Genomic DNA, 22,507 nt, shown 5'->3' with positions numbered 1-22,507 from the left:
TATTATGATCCCCTCTCTGTATTATGGGCCCCTCTCTGTATTATGAGCCTCCTCTCTGTATGATGGGCCCCTCTCTGTATTATGGGCCCCTCATTGTATTATGGGCCCCTCTCTGTATTATCAGCCTCCTCTCTGTATTATGAGCTCCTCTCTGTATTATGGGCCCCTCTCTTTATTATGAGCTCCTCTCTGGTATTATGGGCCCCTCTCTGTATTATGGGCCCCTCTCTGTATTATCAGCCTCCTCTCTGTATTATGAGCTCCTCTCTGTATTATGGGCCCCTCTCTTTATTATGGGCCCCTCTCTGTATTATGAGCTCCTCTCTGTATTATGGGCCCCTCTCTGTATTATGAGCCTCCTCTCTGTATTATGGGCCCCTCTCTGTATTATGAGCTCCTCTCTGTATTATGGGCCCCTATCTGTATTATGAGCCTCCTCTCTGTATTATGGGCCCCTCTCTGTATTATGAGCCTCCTCTCTGTATCATGAGCCTCCTCTCTTTATTATGGGCCCCTCTCTGTATTATCAGCCTCCTCTCTGTATTATGAGCTCCTCTCTGTATTATGGGCCCCTCTCTGTATTATGAGCTCCTCTCTGTATTATGGGCCCCTCTCTGTATTATGAGCCTCCTCTCTGTATTATGGGCCCCTCTCTGTATTATGAGCCTCCTCTCTGTATTATGAGCCTCCTCTCTGTATTATGAGCTCCTCTCTGTATTATGGGCCCCTCTCTGTATTATAGGCCCCCTCTCTGTATTATGGCCACTCTCTGTATTATGAGCTCCTCTCTATATTATGGCCCCCCTCATTGTATTATGGGCCCCTCTCTGTATTATGAGCTCCTCTCTGTATTATGGCCCCTCTCTCTATTATCAGCTCCTCTCTGTATTATGAGCCCCTCTCTGTATTATGGGCCCCTCTCTGTATTATGAGCCTCATCTGGGTATTATGGGCCCCTCTCTGTATTATGGGCCCCTCTCTGTATTATGGCCCTCCTTTCTGTATTATGGGCCCCTCTCTGTATTATGGGCCCCTCTCTGTATTATGAGCTCCTCTCTGTATTATGAGCTCCTCTCTGTATTATGGCCCCTCTCTGTATTATGGGCCCCTCTCTGTATTATGAGCCTCATCTGTGTATTATGGGCCCCTCTCTGTATTATGGGCCCCTCTCTGTATTATGAGCTCCTCTCTGTATTATGGGCCCCTCTCTGAATTATGGGGCCCCTCTCTGTATTATGAGCCCATCTCTGTATTATGGGCCCCTCTCTGTATTATGGGCCCCTTTCTGTATTATGGGCCCCTCTCTATATTATAAGCTCCTCTCTGTACTATGGGCCCCTCTCTGTATTATGGGCCCCTCTCTGTATTATGGCCCCTCTCTGTATTATCAGCCCCTCTCTGTATTATGTGCCCCTCTCTGTATTATGGGTCCCTCTCTGTATTATGAGCCCCTCTCTGTATTATGGGCCCCTCTCTGTATTATGGGCCCCTCTCTGTATTATGTGCCCCTCTCTGTATCATGGGCCCCTTTCTGTATTATGGGCCCCTCTCTGTATTATGGGCCCCTCTCTGTATTTTGGGCTCCTCTCTGTATTATGTGCCCCTTTCTGTATTATGTGCCCCTCTCTGTATTATGGGCCCCTCTCTGTATTATGGGCCCCTCTCTGTATTATGGGCCCCTCTCTGTATTATGATCCCCTCTCTGTATTATGTGCCCCTCTCTGTATTATGTGCCCCTCTCTGTATTATGGGCTCCACTCTGTATTATGGGCCCCTCTCTGTATTATGGGCCCCTCTCTGTATATGGCCCCTCTCTGTATTATGAGCCCCTCTCTGTATTAGGGGCCCCTCTCTGTATTATCCACCCCTCTCTGTATTATCAACCCTCTCTGTATTATGGGCCCCTCTCTGTATTATGGGCTCCTCTCTGTATTATGGGCCCCTCTCTGTATTATGGCCCCTCTCTGTATTATGATCCCCTCTCTGTATTAGTGTGCCCTCTCTGTATTATTGGCCCTCTCTGTATAATGGGGCCCCTCTCTGTATTCTGAGCCCCTCTCTGTATTATGGCCCCTCTCTGTATTAGGGCCCCTCTCGTTATTATGAGCCCCTCTCTGTATTATGGCCCCGTCCTGTATTATGAGTCCCTCTCTGTATATGAGCCCCTCTCTGTATTATGGGCCCTCTCTGTATTATGGCCCCTCTCTGTTTGAGCATGTATTATGGGCCCTTCGCTTATTATGGGCCCCTCTCTCTATTATGGCCCCTCTCTGTATTATGAGCCCCTCTCTGATTATGAGCCCCTCTCTGTATTAGGAGCCCATCTCGTTATTATGGGCCCCTCTCTGTAATTATGGCCCCTCTCTGTATATATGAGCCCAGTCTCTGTTATTAATGATCTCCTCTCTGTATTATTAAGCCCCTTTCTGTATTATGGCCCCTCTCTCTATTATGGGCCCCTCTCTCTATTATGGGCCCCTCTCTGTATTACAGGGCCCTCTCTTAATTATGGTCCGCTCTCTGTATTATGGTCCCCTCTCTGTATTATAGGCCCCTATCGGGTGTATTAGTGGGGTATCATGGGCCCCTCTCTGTAATTATGGGCCCCTCTCTGTAATTATGAGCTCCTCTACTGTATTGATGGGCCCCTCTCTGTTATGAATGGGCCCCTCTCTGTATGAATGGGGCCCCATCATTGTAATTATGGGCCCCTCTCTGTATATAGGGCCCCTCTCTGTTATTATTGATCCCCTCTCGGTATTATGGGCCCCTCTCATGTATTATGACCTCATCTGGTATTATGGGCCCTTGTATATGGGCCCCTCTCTTTATTATGGCCTCCTTCTGTATTATGGGCCCCTCTCTGTATTATGAGCTCCTCTCTGTATTATGAGCTCCTCTCTGTATTAGGGCCCCTCTCTGTATTATGGGCCCCTCTCTGTATTATGAGCCTCATCTGTGTATTATGGGCCCTCTCTGTATTATGGGCCCCTCTCTGTATTATGAGCTCCTCTCTGTATTATGGGCCCCTCTCTGAATTATGGGCCCCTCTCTGTATTATGAGCCCATCTCTGTATTATGGGCCCCTCCTGTATTATGGGCCCCTTTCTGTATTATGGGCCCCTCTCTATATTAATGAGCTCCTCTCTGTACTATGGGCCCCTCTCTGTATTATGGGCCCCTCTCTGTATTATGGCCCCTCTCTGTATTATCAGCCCCTCTCTGTATTATGTGCCCCTCTCTGTATTATGGGTCCCTCTCTGTATTATGAGCCCCTCTCTGTATTATGGGCCCCTCTCTGTATTATGGGCCCCTCTCTGTATTATGTGCCCCTCTCTGTATCATGGGCCCCTCTCTGTATTATGGGCCCCTCTCTGTATTTTGGGCTCCTCTCTGTATTATGTGCCCCTGTCTGTATTATGTGCCCCTCTCTGTATTATGGGCCCCTCTCTGTATTATGGGCCCCTCTCTGTATTATGGGCCCCTCTCTGTATTATGATCCCCTCTCTGTATTATGTGCCCCTCTCTGTATTATGTGCCCCTCTCTGTATTATGGGCTCCACTCTGTATTATGTGCCCCTCTCTGTATTAGGGCCCCTCTCTGTATTATGGCCCCTCTCTGTATTATGAGCCCCTCTCTGTATTATGGGCCCCTCTCTGTATTATCAACCCCTCTCTGTATTATCAACCCCTCTCTGTATTATGGGCCCCTCTCTGTATTTTGGGCTCCTCTCTGTATTATGGGCCCCTCTCTGTATTATGATCCCTCTCTGTATTATGTGCCCCTCTCTGTATTATGTGCCCCTCTCTGTATTATGGGCCCCTCTCTGTATTATGAGCCCCTCTCTGTATTATGTGCCCCTCTCTGTATTATGGGCCCCTCTCTTTATTATGAGCCCCTCTCTGTATTATGGGCCCCTCTCTGTATTATGAGTCCCTCTCTGTATTATGAGCCCCTCTCTGTATTATGGGCCCCTCTCTGTATTATGGCCCCTCTCTGTATTATGAGCCCCTCTCTGTATTATGGGCCCTTCTCTTTATTATGGGCCCCTCTCTCTATTATGGGCCCCTCTCTGTATTATGAGCCCCTCTCTGTATTATGAGCCCCTCTCTGTATTATGAGCCCCTCTCTGTATTATGAGCCCATCTCTGTATTATGGGCCCCTCTCTGTATTATGGCCCCTCTCTGTATTATGAGCCCATCTCTGTATTATGAGCCTCCTCTCTGTATTATTAGCCCCTTTCTGTATTATGGCCCCTCTCTCTATTATGGGCCCCTCTCTCTATTATGGGCCCCTCTCTGTATTACGGGCCCCTCTCTGTATTATGGTCCCCTCTCTGTATTATGGGCCTCTCTCTGTATTATAGGCCCCTCTCTGTATTATGGGCCCCTCTCTGTATTATGGGCCCCTCTCTGTATTATGAGCCTCCTCTCTGTATGATGGGCCCCTCTCTGTATGATGGGCCCCTCTCTGTATGATGGGCCCCTCATTGTATTATGGGCCCCTCTCTGTATTATGGGCCCCTCTCTGTATTATGATCCCCTCTCTGTATTATGGGCCCCTCTCTGTATTATGAGCCTCCTCTCTGTATGATGGGCCCCTCTCTGTATTATGGGCCCCTCATTGTATTATGGGCCCCTCTCTGTATTATCAGCCTCCTCTCTGTATTATGAGCTCCTCTCTGTATTATGGGCCCCTCTCTTTATTATGAGCTCCTCTCTGTATTATGGGCCCCTCTCTGTATTATGGGCCCCTCTCTGTATTATCAGCCTCCTCTCTGTATTATGAGCTCCTCTCTGTATTATGGGCCCCTCTCTTTATTATGGGCCCCTCTCTGTATTATGAGCTCCTCTCTGTATTATGGGCCCCTCTCTGTATTATGAGCCTCCTCTCTGTATTATGGGCCCCTCTCTGTATTATGAGCTCCTCTCTGTATTATGGGCCCCTCTCTGTATTATGAGCCTCCTCTCTGTATTATGGGCCCCTCTCTGTATTATGAGCCTCCTCTCTGTATCATGAGCCTCCTCTCTTTATTATGGGCCCCTCTCTGTATTATCAGCCTCCTCTCTGTATTATGAGCTCCTCTCTGTATTATGGGCCCCTCTCTGTATTATGAGCTCCTCTCTGTATTATGGGCCCCTCTCTGTATTATGAGCCTCCTCTCTGTATTATGGGCCCCTCTCTGTATTAGGAGCCTCCTCTCTGTATTATGAGCCTCCTCTCTGTATTATGAGCTCCTCTCTGTATTATGGGCCCCTCTCTGTATTATAGGCCCCTCTCTGTATTATGGGCCACTCTCTGTATTATGAGCTCCTCTCTATATTATGGGCCCCCTCATTGTATCATGGGCCCCTCTCTGTATTATGAGCTCCTCTCTGTATTATGGCCCCTCTCTCTATTATCAGCTCCTCTCTGTATTATGAGCCCCTCTCTGTATTATGGGCCCCTCTCTGTATTATGAGCCTCATCTGGGTATTATGGGCCCCTCTCTGTATTATGGGCCCCTCTCTGTATTATGGCCCTCCTTTCTGTATTATGGGCCCCTCTCTGTATTATGGGCCCCTCTCTGTATTATGAGCTCCTCTCTGTATTATGAGCTCCTCTCTGTATTATGGCCCCTCTCTGTATTATGGGCCCCTCTCTGTATTATGAGCCTCATCTGTGTATTATGGGCCCCTCTCTGTATTATGGGCCCCTCTCTGTATTATGGGCCCCTCTCTGTATTATGAGCTCCTCTCTGTATTATGGGCCCCTCTCTGAATTATGGGGCCCCTCTCTGTATTATGAGCCCATCTCTGTATTATGGGCCCCTCTCTATATTATGAGCTCCTCTCTGTACTATGGGCCCCTCTCTGTATTATGGGCCCCTCTCTGTATTATGGCCCCTCTCTGTATTATCAGCCCCTCTCTGTATTATGTGCCCCTCTCTGTATTATGGGCCCCTCTCTGTATTATGAGCCCCTCTCTGTATTATGGGCCCCTCTCTGTATTATGGGCCCCTCTCTGTATTATGTGCCCCTCTCTGTATCATGGGCCCCTTTCTGTATTATGGGCCCCTCTCTGTATTATGGGCCCCTCTCTGTATTTTGGGCTCCTCTCTGTATTATGTGCCCCTTTCTGTATTATGTGCCCCTCTCTGTATTATGGGCCCCTCTCTGTATTATGGGCCCCTCTCTGTATTATGGGCCCCTCTCTGTATTATGGGCCCCTCTCTGTATTATGATCCCCTCTCTGTATTATGTGCCCCTCTCTGTATTATGTGCCCCTCTCTGTATTATGGGCTCCACTCTGTATTATGTGCCCCTCTCTGTATTATGGGCCCCTCTCTGTATTATGGCCCCTCTCTGTATTATGAGCCCCTCTCTGTATTATGGGCCCCTCTCTGTATTATCAACCCCTCTCTGTATTATCAACCCCTCTCTGTATTATGGGCCCTCTCTGTATTATGGGCTCCTCTCTGTATTATGGGCCCCTCTCTGTATTATGGGCCCCTCTCTGTATTATGATCCCCTCTCTGTATTATGTGCCCCTCTCTGTATTATGGGCCCCTCTCTGTATTATGGGCCCCTCTCTGTATTATGAGCCCCTCTCTGTATTATGGGCCCCTCTCTGTATTATGGGCCCCTCTCTTTATTATGAGCCCCTCTCTGTATTATGGGCCCCTCTCTGTATTATGAGTCCCTCTCTGTATTATGAGCCCCTCTCTGTATTATGGGCCCCTCTCTGTATTATGGGCCCCTCTCTGTATTATGGCCCCTCTCTGTATTATGAGCCCCTCTCTGTATTATGGGCCCTTCTCTTTATTATGGGCCCCTCTCTCTATTATGGGCCCCTCTCTGTATTATGAGCCCCTCTCTGTATTATGAGCCCCTCTCTGTATTATGAGCCCATCTCTGTATTATGGGCCCCTCTCTGTATTATGGCCCCTCTCTGTATTATGAGCCCATCTCTGTATTATGAGCCTCCTCTCTGTATTATTAGCCCCTTTCTGTATTATGGGCCCCTCTCTATATTATGAGCTCCTCTCTGTACTATGGGCCCCTCTCTGTATTATGGGCCCCTCTCTGTATTATGGGCCCCTCTCTGTATTATGGCCCCTCTCTGTATTATCAGCCCCTCTCTGTATTATGAGCTCCTCTCTGTATTATAAGCCCCTCTCTGTATTATGGTCCCCTCCCTGTATTATGGGCCCCTCTCTGTATTATGGTCCCCTCTCTGTATTATGAGCTCCTCTCTGTATTATGGGCCCCTCTCTGTATTATGGGCTCCACTCTGTATTATGAGCCTCCTCTCTGTATTATGAGCTCCTCTCTGTATTATGGGCCCCTCTCTGTATTATGAGCTCCTCTCTGTATTATGGGCCCCTCTCTGTATTATGGGCCCCTCTCTGTATTATGGGCCCCTCTCTGTATTATGAGCTCCTCTCTGTATTATGGGCCCCTCTCTGTATTATGAGCTCCTCTCTGTATTATGGGCCCCTCTCTGTATTTGGGGCCCCTCTCTGTATTATGAGCTCCTCTCTGTATTATGGGCCCCTCTCTGTATTTTGGGCCCCTCTCTGTATTATCAGCCCCTCTCTGTATTTTGGGCCCCTCTCTGTATTATCAGCTCCTCTCTGTATTATGGGCCCCTCTCTGTATTATGGGCCCCTCTCTGTATTATGAGCCCCTCTCTGTATTATGGGCCCCTCTCTGTATTATGATCCCCTCTCTGTATTATGGGCCCCTCTCTGTATTATGAGCCCCTCTCTGTATTATGGGCCCCTCTCTGTATTATGGGGCCCCTCTCTGTATTATGAGCTCCTCTCTGTATTATGGGCCCCTCTCTGTATTATGAGCTCCTCTCTGTATTATGGGCCCCTCTCTGTATTTTGGGCCCCTCTCTGTATTATGGGCCCCTCTCTGTATTTTGGGCCCCTCTCTGTATTATCAGCCCCTCTCTGTATTTTGGGCCCCTCTCTGTATTATCAGCTCCTCTCTGTATTATGGGCCCCTCTCTGTATTATGGGCCCCTCTCTGTATTATGAGCCCCTCTCTGTATTATGGGCCCCTCTCTGTATTATGATCCCCTCTCTGTATTATGGGCCCCTCTCTGTATTATGGTCCCCTCCCTGTATTATGGGCCCCTCTCTGTATTATGGTCCCCTCTCTGTATTATGGGCCCCTCCCTGTATTATGGGCCCCTTTCTGTATTATGGTCCCCTCCCTGTATTATGGGCCCCTCTCTGTATTATGGGCCCCTCTCTGTATTATGGGCCCCTCTCTGTATTATGGGCCCCTCTCTGTATTATGGGCCCCTCTCTGTATTATCAGCCTCCTCTCTGTATTATGAGCTCCTCTCTGTATTATGGGCCCCTCTCTGTATTTTGGGCCCCTCTCTGTATTATCAGCTCCTCTCTGTATTATGGGCCCCTCTCTGTATTATGAGCCCCTCTCTGTATTATGGGCCCCTCTCTGTATTATGATCCCCTCTCTGTATTATGGGCCCCTCTCTGTATTATTGTCCCCTCCCTGTATTATGGGCCCCTCTCTGTATTATGGTCCCCTCTCTGTATTATGGGCCCCTCCCTGTATTATGGGCCCCTCTCTATATTATGGGCCCCTCTCTGTATTATGGTCCCCTCTCTGTATTATGGGCCCCTCTCTGTATTATGGTCCCCTCCCTGTATTATGGGCCCCTCTCTGTATTATGGGCCCCTCTCTGTATTATGAGCCCCTCTCTGTATTATGGGCCCCTCTCTGTATTATGGGCTCCTCTCTGTATTATGAGCTCCTCTCTGTATTATGGGCCCCTCTCTGTATTATGGGCCCCTCTCTGTATTATGGGCCCCTCTCTGTATTATGGGCCCCTCTCTGTATTATGAGCCCCTCTCTGTATTATGAGCCCCTCTCTGTATTATGGGCCCCTCTTTGTATTATGGGCCCCTCTCTGTATTATGGGCCCCTCTCTGTATTATGAGCCCCTCTCTGTATTATGGGCCCCTCTCTGTATTATGAGCCCCTCTCTGTATTATGAGCCCCTCTCTGTATTATGGGCCCCTCTTTGTATTATGGGCCCCTCTCTGTATTATGGGCCCCTCTCTTTATTATGAGCCCCTCTCTGTATTATGGGCCCCTCTCTGTATTATGAGCCCCTCTCTGTATTTTGGGCCCCTCGTAGTATTATTAGCCCCTTTCTGTATTATGGGCTCCTCTCTGTATTATGGGCCCCTCTCTGTATTATGGGCCCCTCTCTGTATTATGGGCTCCTCTCTGTATTATGGGCCCCTCTCTGTATTATGGGCCCCTCTCTGTATTATGAGCTCCTCTCTGTATTATGAGCTCCTCTCTGTATTATGAGCCCCTCTCTGTATTATGGGCCCCTCTCTGTATTATGGGCTCCTCTCTGTATTATGGGCCCCTCTCTGTATTATGGGCCCCTCTCTGTATTATGGGCCCCTCTCTGTATTATGAGCTCCTCTCTGTATTATGAGCCCCTCTCTGTATTATGGGCCCCTCTCTGTATTATGGGCTCCTCTCTGTATTATGGGCCCCTCTCTGTATTATGGGCCCCTCTCTGTATTATGGGCCCCTCTCTGTATTATGAGCCCCTCTCTGTATTATCGGCCCCTCTCTGTATTATGGGCCCGTCTCTGTATTATGAGCCCCTCTCTGTTTTATGGGCCCCTCTCTGTATTATGGGCCCCTCTCTGTATTATGGGCCCCTCTCTTTATTATGAGCCCCTCTCTGTATTATGGGCCCCTTTCTGTATTATGGCCCCTCTCTGTATTATGGGCCCCTCTCTGTATTATGGCCCCCTCTCTGTATTATGGCCCCTCTGTGTATTATGGGCCCCTCTCTGTATTATGGGCCCCTCTCTGTATTATGAGCTCCTCTCTGTATTATGGGCCCCTCTCTGTATTATGGGCATCTCTCTGTATTATAAACCTACTCTCTGTATTATGGGCCCCTCTCTGTATTATGGGCTCCTCTCTGTATTATGGGCCCCTCTCTGTATTATGGGCCCCTCTCTGTATTATGGGCTCCTCTCTGTATTATGGGCCCCTCTCTGTATTATGAGCTCCTCTCTGTATTATCAGCCCCTTTCTGTATTATGGGCCCCTCTCTGTATTATGGGCCCCTCTCTGTATTATGGGCCCCTCTCTGTATTATGAGCTCCTCTCTGTATTATCAGCCCCTTTCTGTATTATGGGCCCCTCTCTGTATTATGGGCCCCTCTCTGTATTATGGGCCCCTCTCTGTATTATGAGCCTCCTCTCTGTATTATGAGCCCCTCTCTGTATTATGAGCCCCTCTCTGTATTATGGGCCCCTCTCTGTATTATGAGCTCCTCTCTGTATTATGAGCTCCTCTCTGTATTATGAGCCCCTCTCTGTATTATGGGCCCCTCTCTGTATTATGGGCTCCTCTCTGTATTATGAGCCCCTCTCTGTATTATGAGCCCCTCTCTGTATTATGGGCCCCTCTCTGTATTATGAGCCCCTCTCTGTATTTTGGGCCCCTCTCTGTATTATGGGCCCCTCTCGGTATTATGGCCCCTCTCTGTATTATGGGCCCCTCTCTGTTTTATGGGCCCCTCTCTGTATTTTGGGCCCCTCTCTGTATTTTGGGCCCCTCTCTGTCCGCTTTGTCCCATAGATCAGCCTTGATCCCAGCGATCCCCCGATCACTTTGCACCCAGATGTTACCCCCTCCTCTGTGATTTGTCATCTTTCTGTTAACTCTTCACAGGGGGCATCTCTGACCCAATGTCCACCCTCCCTGGGGGGGGGGGGGGGATCATTATCTTTCTAAAAACCCCATCCGCCCCTCCACCCCCTCCGTCCCGCTGACCCCTCCCCACACAAGTGCCCCGGGGGCTGACATTCCTGAGCAAACACCCTGCAAAGTAAACAGAGGCAGATGGCTGGCACAAGCCTTCACTCAACAAGTGAGCAGATGAGTGGTGGGGGGTTGAGGTCGGGGGCGGGGAGGCCCCCCCTGTCCGCTTTAATCTGCCTCATCAGACAATGGAGGAGTGTGTGCTTCTTGTGAAAGGATCATTATGTGCACAAGTCACGACACCCCCCCCCCCTCGCCATATTGGAACAACGCGCCGCCACAACTTGTTCACCTGTTGACCTAATTCTATTTTTTCCCTCGCGGATGTGAAAAGACTTGTCGCCGCGCACGCTCCCGTATCACATTATTCGACGTGGAAATCCCCCTGGCGGATTATACCGCCGTCAGCGCAGAATGGGAGTTGTAGTTTTGCAACAGCTGGAAAGCCGCAGGTTGGGGGAACCTTTGATATAGGGGTTGTAATTTGCGCCTGTGTCCTGCAGGTGGAGCCGGAGAGAGCGCAGAAAAAAAAAACGTATGCCGTGTAGCCCTAGCGTAAGGGTCGCGGTACAGGCCTTGTTTTTGTTTTTTTTGCCTTGGTTTTTCCAAAAATTGCGGCATTACTATGAAGGACAGATCTCTACTAGGATACACTGCAATTAAAGGAACACTCCGGGCAGCACCTACAAAGACGGGCTCCGTCTGTGGAGGACCCAACACATTAATTTTTATGGTCACAGTGTCATTCTTCGTTTCTCCTGTGGGGGCGCTGCAGGGGAATTGAACACTTGTTGTTCGGATGCCCCACAGATTATAGCTACAGGTTTGTCAACTGGATAGGCGACTGGGGGTCCGACTAATAGGACCCCACTGATCATGAGAAAGGGGGTCACCTGTGTGAATGGAGTAGTAGTGCGCAGGTGTGGCCACCGCTCCATCCACTGCTGGGGGACGGACTGAGAAAGCTGAGTGCCGTAGTCAGTAGTACCATAGAAGTGAATGGAGGGGTGCTCACACATGGGTACTACCTCGCCATTCACACAGGGCCCTCAGGGACCCTTGTTTTCAGACATGTGTTACCTATCCTGGGCATACAGTAGGCGATAGAGTGATACGTGGGGAAGGGGGGCTGGAGTGGCATCTGGTATTAGTAGAGGGGTCTGGGGTCTGACATAGAAGGGGCATGGTCTGGGGTCTGATTAATCTACATTCTATGAGTTCTGAATATATGTAGGGGGTGTGGTCTGGGGTCTAATATAGAAGGTCTGAATATATGTAGGGGGTCTGGTCTGGGGTCTAATATAGAAGGTCTGAATATATGTAGGGGGTCTGGTCTGGGGTCTAATATAGAAGGTCTGAATATATGTAGGGGGTCTGGTCTGGGGTCTAATATAGAAGGTCTGAATATATGTAGGGGGTGTGGTCTGAGGTCTAATATAGAAGGTCTGAATATATGTAGGGGGTCTGGTCTGGGGTCTAATATAGAAGGTCTGAATATATGTAGGGGGTGTGGTCTGGGGTCTAATATAGAAGGTCTGAATATATGTAGGGGGTGTGGTCTGGGGTCTAATATAGAAGGTCTGAATATATGTAGGGGGTGTGGTCTGGGGTCTAATATAGAAGGTCTGAATATATGTAGAGGGTCTGGTCTGGGGTCTAATATAGAAGGTCTGAATATATGTAGGGGGTCTAGTCTGGGGTCTAACATTAATATAGGCAGTGTCGGACTGGCCCACTAGAGGGGCCCAAGGTCTGATACTATTGAGGGCCCCAAAGGTCCAGTAGATAAAACCTCTTTGGAGCTGCCTTTTGAGCCAATCAAAACCTAGACATTATTAATTATATGGGGGTTTGACCCCAAGAATTTTTCCTCTGGTGGGCCCAAGCAACCCCATTCTTACACTGAATGTAGGTGTCTGATATTAAAATAGGGAGTCTGGTCTGGGGTCTGATATTAATATTGGGGTCTTGTCTGGGGTCTGATATTAATACTGGGGTCGGGTCTGGGTCTGATATTAATATTGGGCTCTGATATTAATATAGGGGGTCTTGTCTGGGGTGTGATATTAGCTGGGGTCTGGTCTGGGGTGTGATGTTAATACTGGGGTTTGGTCTGGGGTCTGATATTAATATAGGGGGTCTGGTCTGGGGTCTGATATTAATATTGGGGTCTGATATTAATATTGGGGTCTTGTCTGGGGTCTGATATTAATATTGGGGCCTTGTCTGGGGTGTGATATTAATGCTGGGGTCTGGTCTGGGGTGTGATATTAATGCTGGGGTCTGGTCTGGGGTGTGATATTAATACTGGGGTCTGGTCTGGGGTGTGATATTAATGCTGGGGTGTGATATTAATGCTGGGGTCTGGTCTGGGGTGTGATATTAATACTGGGGTCTGATATTAATATTGGGGTCTGATATTAATACTGGGGTTTGGTCTGGGGTCTGATATTAATATAGGGGGTCTGGTCTGGGGTGGGATATTAATACTGGGGTCTGATATTAATACTGGGGTTTGGTCTGGGGTCTGATATTAATATAGGGGGTCTGGTCTGGGGTCTGATATTAATACTGGGGTCTTGTCTGGGGTGTGATATTAATGCTGCGGTCTGGTCTGGGGTCTGATATTAATATTGGGGTCTGGTCTGGGGTCTGATATTAATATAGGGGGTCTGGTCTGGGGTCTGATATTAATACTGGGGTCTGATATTAATATAGGGGGTCTGGTCTGGGGTCTGATATTAATACTGGGGTCTGATATTAATATAGGGGGTCTGGTCTGGGGTCTGATATTAATATAGGGGGTCTGTTCTGACCGTCTGATGCCGCACCCTTTGAAAAGGCCACTCTCATTTTGTCGCGGCCACTGCTCGTGTCTCACCCTGTGAGGGGCTCTCCTAGGTCTACACCTCTGCAGCTGATAGTTGGGGGTCCCAGAAGCAGGACCCTTCTTAGCTAAAAAATAAATAATAAAATAAGGCATTCGTCTAAAGCAGAGAACCCCTTTAAGGCGAGTCAGGATCTGTTAGGTGTAAAATCGGATGGTTTTGCGCGCAGGTTTAATCAGTTTTGTCTATGACTGTGTTCAGTGTTTCGGTTTTTGATGCATTTTTCACCCGCGTAAAATAAAAACTGAAGTATAACCCTCAACATCTCCTCGCAACCATCAGTGAAAAACACACGCCTTCCGTTTTTTCTCTCTCCAATGGATAGAAGAGGAGATGATGAGGGATGCTGGTGTGCACAGAGGGAACGTCTGGTGTGTAAGAGGCGGTGAAGTGTCAGCTCTTCTTCCTTCTGATCTCGACTCCGCATTTAGTGAGTGACGGTTAAGTAAACATGGGCTCGTCCCTCGCTGACAGGTCTCGGAGGGGCAGGGAACGAGGCACGGATCAGGCTTGTGCCGCTCCCTGGAAGTGTGCAGAGTCTGGCTCGCTGCGGCGCCCTCGGGGCAGGGAGAGGTTGGGGAAGGTATGTCGGCGTTATGCCTGGCCTTATGTCGGGGGGGGGGGCAGATCAGGAAATATCAGTTCATAACAATGCACTTCAATCCATAGCCCGGGGGCATGATGCCCCACACCGGGTAACTCGTGATTACATACTGAGCGCCATGCCCGTCACGCTCCAGCCCTGATGACTACTCCGGAACGCGTCCCTTTCTCCATCACCCTCCAACAACAACGGGCGTTCCCTTCCATAGCTGGAAATTACAGGTTTATCCCGCTGCAGGATATATCCATTTAAAGGGACAGTACAACTGGCCTATAATAGCCTACTTCAACGGGATTAGTCCCAAAAAATCACTGCCCCCAGGATCACTACTTTATATTAAATGGGGGGGGGGGGGGGCTAATATAAATCGGCATCCATCCCGTATTGTAAATCCGGCAGGTCCCCTTTAAGAAGTATCTCACCTACAGAACTTGGATACAATCTAACTTGATGCATAAAAGGGTCAATTTTAGAAAAGAAAGAAAAAAAAAAGCGCCCCCTTAGGGCACGATTCCTGGTGCCACAACTCAGGACCATGATGCTTTGCGCCTCAGCTAGGAGAACGGCATTCCAGGAGATCCCCCAGGGTCTACAGAGAAAAAAAGGCCCTGGTGGACACGGTCTGGCGGTATATATGGCCGCCATATAACCCTCCTGGGGTCCCTTTGGCCATGGTGGACCCTAATGGGCTTTGAATGGACGGTCATCATTTCTAAAAACAAACAAACACGAGTCTATTAATTGCAAGCCGGTAATTGTTAAACCCATTATTGTGCATTGCATAAGTATTCAACCCCCAATTTTTTTTTTATTAAATTCATTGTTTCTTGATAATTAACCCAATAATACAGGCGCCAACGTTTAGACGTGCTGTCGCACTACCGTGGCGCAATTTTTAAGAAACTGAAGTCACAAATTTGCACCAAAAAAAAATCTGTGATGTGTGAACAAAGCTTGATGGAAGCGGTGAAAAGGAAGCGGGGATCCGGCAGTGACCCATGCGAGGGCCCACGAGAGGACCGGGTATGGTGGGCGCCAGCGTCGTGCGTCATTTTTCCATATCTGGTAATGGTTTGAATACTTTTGCAACGCCCCGACGTTAGTACAGTGGCCACCGCACTGCAATAGGGTCACACAGTACAATGGGGTGGCCGATCATGAGGACGACAGCCGCTCCTGCGCACGCCCCCCAACCGCTGCCACCACCTCGGGGGCTCTGTGTCATGTGCTGGATCAGTAATACGGCCAAACAATGCCTGCTGTGCCGCAACATGTTCCTGCGCATACCTTGTGATCCTATGGAGGAATGACAAGTATGTAAACCGACTGGATTGTATGAGGGAATGCGCCCGCTGCCTGCCTCGTACGTGTGCGGGCCTGTGCCGCACCACGCAGCCACTACCAGCGCTTGCTTCTGTCTGCCCGCCATCATATCATGCCCCTCACCGCTGTCACAACCCCCCCCCCCTCCATCCCGGCCACACTGACACATCGTGGTATAACGAAAAGGTTTAAAAACCTTATCGAACAGACTCGCCATTTCGATTCTTCACCGTTTGCAAGATCTCTGCTTGCTGGCAGTGAAGGGAAACATTTTAGTTTTACATTTGGGATTGTGAGTCTCCTGCAACAGGTTTCTTGGAATCCTGGGAATTTTATCACTTAACCTGCGCTGATACATTGTAACAAATGGCAGATATGTGGCAGGTGCATGCTTTAAACCCCCCCCCCCCCCCACCTGACCATCACCTCATGGAGGATCACCGCGGTCGGGCCTCCGCCCAGATGGATGTGGGTGATAACAGAGAGCAATAGATTAGAAGTCATGCATTTCGGAGGCAATGGGGGCACATACCGCCCAATATCTGGACTAGGAGGGGCAGGTAGATTCAGGGCGGGCAAGGGGATCAGATCTGCAGCCCCCATGGGTCATATCTGCTGGGACAATCATCCGCCACATAGGGGGGCGGTGTACAGATTCGGGCAGTAAATCATGGTAGCTTGCTGCTATTTTTTGGGTACTGTATAGCGATATAATTGCAAGCACTATATGGTGGTATTATTTGCATACTGTATGGTGATCTTATTCAGGCACCGTATGGTGGTATTATTTGGATATTGCGCGGTGATCTTTTGCAAGCACTGTACGGTAGTATTACTTGGATACTGTATGGTGATCTTATTCAAGCACTGTATGGTGGTATTATTTGGATACTGTATGGTGATCTTATTCAAGCACAGTATGGTAGTATTATTTGGATACTGTATAGTGATCTTTTGCAAGCACGGTATAGTAGTATTATTTGCATACTGTATAGTGATCTTATTCAGGCACCTATGGTGGTATTATTTGGATACTGTATGGTGATCTTATTCAAGCACAGTACGGTAGTATTACTTGGATACTGTATGGTGATCTTATTCAAGCACGGTATGGTGGTATTATTTGCATACTGTATGGTGATCTTATTCAAGCACGGTATGGTGGTATTATTTGGATACTGTATGGTGATCTTATTCAAGCACGGTATGGTGGTATTATTTGCATACTGTATGGTGATCTTATTCAAGCACGGTATGGTGGTATTATTTGGATACTGTATGGTGATCTTATTCAAGCACGGTATGGTGGTATTATTTGGATACTGTATGGTGATCTTATTCAAGCACGGTATGGTGGTATTATTTGGATACTGTATGGTGATCTTATTTAGGCACTGTATTGTAGTATTATGTGAGCACCATATGGTAATATTATCTGGATATTGCATGGTGATCTCATGCCAGCACTGTACAGGAGTATTATTTGAGCACTGTATGGTAGCATTGCTTGGGCACTGTATGCTGATCTCATGCAAGCACTGTATGGTAGTATTATTCGGGTGCTGTAGGGTGATCTTATGTAGGCACTGTAATCTAGTTTCATGTGGGCAATGTGTGGTAGTTTTTTTTGGACACTATATGGTAATATTATCTGGGTACTGCATGGTGATCTCATGCCAGCACTGTACTGTGGTATTATTTGACCATATAGTGCACGAGCCACGTGAAGCCTGAAGATGTGCAGATCTGTAGATGGGTGGACATCGTGACCTATGTGACATTAGCATGTCTTCCTAAGCCTCTTTTATCCCCCCATGGCATTTGCTTACAAAGGTGCACTCACTGTAGGCTCTGACAACACAGGTGATGAGATGGAGGGGGGTTTGCATGCTCTGAAAGGTGATCATCCAGGTGAGGGGGTGGGTGGAGCCAGGTGCAGCTCCACCTCTGATTGGCTGCCCTTTTATCCAGGTAAATATAAAACCAGCACGGTGCAGCTCCAGGTAGAATCGTCTGTAATCCTGCAGCTGTTTACAATGGCCGTCTCCAGCCTGCAGTACACCATGGGCATCTCCAGTGGCTTCAAAGTCTACATCCTAGAAGGTAGGTACCATCTACTTTCCCCGATTCTAATGCATATTGTTTATTCTATGAATGTCTCATTTGGTGGTCTACCCCTTATTATTGATGGTTGTATTTGACCTACACGGACCATTCAATAGTGGACCATGTAGAGTCAACTCTCCAATCTAGGTGGACCTTGTGGGGTGGGTTGATTTTTTTGAATGTATTTGGCCATCGGACCATTGAATTGAGGACCTCCCATGTTTTATTGTCTTTGGGCATACATATTGTGTAGGGTCTCAGCAGGCAACACGCCAAGGGGGTGTCCACATGCATTACTAATCTTCAGTGTATCATTGCAGGGCAGCACAGCGCACGCAACGTGGATCGCTACCGTCCATTAACCAACCATGGAATACCCATCTACCCCATCAAGCGCAAACTGAGCCCAGATCCTTCACAACCTCAGAAGAGACTTTGTTCTTCCAGCCACCAGAACAGGTAAACATTGTTCTACTGTGTAAGATATTCTCACCTAACCAAAAATCTGCAGATTGTTACTCCACTGTCCTACATGAACATCTGCAGAAGATCCCAAAAACTTCTTTGCAAATAGTACATTCCAGAGGATAGACCCAACTGTCCCAGCAGTTCCTTGATAAATGTAAATTTTTGTATTGGATATGTGTCACATTGTACTTTCAAGAATTTTCCGATAGTGTTGTGAACACATTGTTTTGAGGAAATACCATATTGACTTCCTTTTGTTGTTACAGGGAAAAGTCTTCCCATACCCCAGTGACTATGAAGTGTGCAGCAAGACAGCCTTCAGCAGCACCACCCAGGAGTCCTAAAGTCTTGGCCACTCATGTGGACCTGAAAAATGTTCTGAAAAGGTTAATACCCGAGCAGAGACTCTTGGAAAGGAAGGAAAACCAACAAACAGAAGAACAGCCTCTAGCTTTGGTCAAAAGATTGGAAAAGCCAAGCGAGCAACCAATGCTGACTTCAGCCATGCTGCAACAGGTGGGTTCTGTCCTCAGGACTAACCTAGAATGGTCTCCAGAAGTTTCCTTGTCTTCTTAAGGTACACTTATGCCATGCCTAATATGATTTTGCTTCTCCACTTTCAGATGAGACCTTCTGTAATCACCTGCATATCCAGACCTAAAACAAGTCCACCTCCAACTGTAGACAACAAGACAACAAGCCCTGTCCAAGACTCAAGGACACAATGTAAGTTCCTGGTTTTTGGACCTTCATTTGTAATGAGTGCATTGTATGACTATTAGAATTAGTCCTAAATCTAACATTGATCTGTCTCTAGGGTCACCCAGGACATGCTCTCCTGAAGTAGAAGAACATTTCCAAAGAAGTCTCAACTCCTGCACCACTCAAAAAAGTGTCCGTTCCCCTCCATCTCATTCCTCTTACAGCTCAGTAGAAGACCATTTCTCCAAAGCCCTGGGCTCTAGGTGGCTCTTAATTCGAGCAGCAGCAGACTCCCCATCTTCTCAAGAGAACCCAACCAGACGTTAGCACCGACCTCTGGACTTTTATTGGATCTGCGACACTTACGTTTAGTGGCCACTGCCGAAGGACTTGAGATTATAGACTCTCTTTCCACATTTGTAATATATATTTATTGATATTTTATCATTGTCTCCATTTGAAATGGAATTTTGAAGAATTTGGGGTGCAGGTTATCACTGGAGGGGAGTTGGGGTCTCAGGGTGGTCGGGGTTTACCTTTAATGTGTATATTCTGGATCACTGTGTACAAATGAAATGATTTTAATAAAAGTGATTTATGTCATTGTGAGCTCGATTCTCTACCCTTCCAAAAATGGAACCTCTGATGGGTCAACGTTCTGACAAGATCATAGGAACCAAGAGGTTCAGGAGTAGACACTTCTTCTGAAGCTCCTGGTAGAAGGATGGGGTCACTTGAGTTATCTTTCTATTAATATGGACTGTGGTAAGGGTAGACCCTTGGTATTGTCCCTCTGGTGGTCCTCAATGTACCTCCAGCTGACACTAGGATCATGCCAGTGATACAATGTAACACATATAACATATGTAACAAGGTCAACGTGTTAAGATCTTATGGATAGACGGTGGGCCCTTGGTGTAGTCCCTCTGGAGGCCCTCAAAGTTCCTCCAGCTGACACTAGGGTTATGCCAGTGATACAAAGTAACAAATATATGTAACAAGACCACCATGTGAGGATCTAATGGGTGAAGGGTGGGCCCTTGGCGTAGTCCCTCTGGTGGCCCTCAAGGTACCTCCAGCTGTCACTAGCGTCATGCCAAGGATACAGCGTAACACATATAAGGTCAACATAGGACCCCGGTTCTCGTGATCAGTTGGGGTTCCACTGCTTGGACCTCCACTGATCAGACTCTTACCTCCATTCCTGTGGATAGGGGATATGTTGTAAACTTGGCAGAAGCCCTTTTGGTTCCTTTATAGAGCCAATATCTAAGGAGGCTTCTAAGGCTAAGTTCACATATGGGTTGTGAACTCCAGAAGTTTGTTCTGTAAGAGGAGCATAGCTGAACTGACGATAGTAGGATCCGGCCAGTATCTGGAATATATGCTGGCACAGACTGACGAAGTTCACAATGCCTAATTTTCATAAATAAGTGTTGCAAAAGTATTCAACCCCTTAACTGAAATTAGTTTTTGAAAAAGTATTTTTTTAGAAAATACTGGATTGCAATAAAAACAGACTGGAGCAATCTATACACAGTAAGTAACCTTGGCTTATATATATGTTTAGGGGTTGATTACATTTGCAAGGTACAATACGTACTTTCTAACTTCTATCAACACTTTCTTAATAGAGGAGTTTTATATAAGTGCAGCTTCATCCTCGTCCAATGATAAGGTAATTTGCTGTATCTATCCTCGGTCTGCTTTGTAGAACGGGTACAGATTGCATAAGTACAGGCACCCTGAGGCTCCGGGCTGCAGTTTGGATCCACAGAGGATACTGAAATCCAGGACGTCGCCCGATTCCTTCTTCTTCGCAGCAAGAGGACGGATTTTTCCTTATAATGGACAGGTTATAACGTGACAAGACTCCTCAGACCCAGGTGTAGCCTGCACCGGGTGACTCACTGGATATGGGCGACGGCGGCGGCTCAATGAGTCATGTGACCCCCGAGACAGACGGCCCCGTCCTGAACATATATGTATGTATTATAGGAGTGACATCATCTAATGCTTAAGGGTTAATGCTGACAGTATGCCACATGATAGGCTTAGATACACCAGCTCAGAAGGCTGCATCACACACACGATAGGATTAGATACATCAGCTCAGCAGACCGTATCACACACACAATAGGCTTAGATATGCAGGCTCAGCAAAGAGTATCACACTTGATAGGCTTAGGTACACAGCTCAGCAGACAGTATCAAACATGATAGGATTAAATACATGGCGCAGCAAAGAGTATCACACATCAAAGGCTTAGGTACACCACTCAGAAGACAGTAGTACACATGACAGGATTAGATACAACGCAGCAGACCGTCTCACACACACATGATAGGATTAGATGCATGGCTCAGCAGACAGTATCAAACATGATAGGCTTGGATACATGGCGCAGCAAAGAGTATCACACATCACAGGCTTAGATACACCACTCAACGCAGCAGACCGTATCACGCACACAATAGGATTAGATACATGGCCAGACAGTATCAAACATGATAGGATTAGATACACAGCTCAGCAGACAGTATCAAACATGATAGGCTTAGGTACACAGCTCAGCAGACAGTATCACACAGGATAGGATTAGATACACAGCTCAGCAGACAGTATCAAACATGATAGGATTAGGTACACAGCTCAGCAGACAGTATCACACATAATAGGATTAGATACAGCAGCTTAGCAGACAGTATCACACATGGCAGACTTAGATACAACAGACAGCATCACACATTGTAGGCTTAGATACAGCAGACGGTATCACACCTGATAGGCTCAGATACACTCTCTTAGCAGACAGTATCACACCTGATAGGCTCAGATACACCATCTCAGCAGACAGTATCACACATGATAACCCGTGTATGATCAGCAATAACCCGGTACCACCATTAATGGCTGACCAGCCCGCTCCGCTACCATCTGTAAATCCCTTATTTAGACTTTGTATCTTTCTGACTTGATCATTTATGAAGCCTGGATGTCATCTCATGGATGTCATCCCTTCTGCTACAGAAAAGTGTCGCCAAAAAGTTGCAAACTGACGCACCCTGCATTTGTGCAAAAATGGTGACTTTTTGGAGGTTTTACTCACCGCTTTCCACAGTGGAGAGCGGTAAGGGCGGCCCGTCAGATATATTATAACCCACGGCAGGAAGCTGGCACAGATTATAGCGCAGATCCACACCCGTAGGTCTCCGCTTTGACCCACGGACCTGCACACGAGAGGCGTGTGCCTCCGAATAATTGGGTTACATCAGAAGCCAGAGGAGAGAGTAACTTTTACGCTGGTCTTGATGAACTCCCCCTAAGTATTTTTATGAGGTTTTTAATGAAATTAACGTTCCTCGCTCAATCCAAGACGTAACCTAAGACGCGAGGATGTCCTCCATGAATTCGTCAGCAGATGAAAGTGCTCCTTGTGCTTTCCGAGCCGTAATTAAGAGCTACGGCTAATGAGAAGAATAGGTTGGAAGATGTGTCATGCTCCTCAGCCAGCGACCCCACCTTCCAAGACAAGTCCTCGCAGCTTCTCGACATGTCACAGGAGCATTCCTCCTCACATGCCAGGCGGCCA

General features: G+C 47.7%; 1 protein-coding gene across 1 annotated transcript; it reads left to right on the top strand.

Moving 5' to 3' along the window:
- Positions 1 to 17,620: 17,620 nt before the first annotated feature.
- LOC122919623 (transcription cofactor vestigial-like protein 4) lies at positions 17,621 to 19,478 on the top strand. The gene is made up of 5 exons (XM_044268756.1): positions 17,621 to 17,741; positions 18,065 to 18,203; positions 18,479 to 18,728; positions 18,836 to 18,938; positions 19,030 to 19,478. Exons 1-5 carry the CDS (start codon positions 17,675 to 17,677, stop codon positions 19,239 to 19,241), a joined length of 771 nt encoding a protein of 256 aa, XP_044124691.1. The 5' UTR covers positions 17,621 to 17,674; the 3' UTR covers positions 19,242 to 19,478.
- Positions 19,479 to 22,507: the final 3,029 nt, after the last annotated feature.

The sequence above is a fragment of the Bufo gargarizans genome, chromosome 9 (genome assembly GCF_014858855.1).
Source record: "Bufo gargarizans isolate SCDJY-AF-19 chromosome 9, ASM1485885v1, whole genome shotgun sequence".
NCBI lineage: Eukaryota > Metazoa > Chordata > Amphibia > Anura > Bufonidae > Bufo > Bufo gargarizans.
The sequence above is the reverse complement of the archived record's forward strand: the minus strand, read 5'-3'. Positions and strand labels throughout refer to the sequence as shown.

What these genes read in the sequence shown, in the direction of transcription:
- LOC122919623 (XM_044268756.1), top strand. Translation starts at nt 17,675, where the DNA reads ATGGCCGTCTCCAGCCTGCAGTACACCATGGGCATCTCCAGTGGCTTC. An exon ending in CTTCAGCCATGCTGCAACAG is followed by an intron (nt 18,729 to 18,835) that starts GTGGGTTCTGTC and finishes CTCCACTTTCAG; the next exon opens with ATGAGACCTTCTGTAATCAC. An exon ending in CCAAGACTCAAGGACACAAT is followed by an intron (nt 18,939 to 19,029) that starts GTAAGTTCCTGG and finishes ATCTGTCTCTAG; the next exon opens with GGTCACCCAGGACATGCTCT.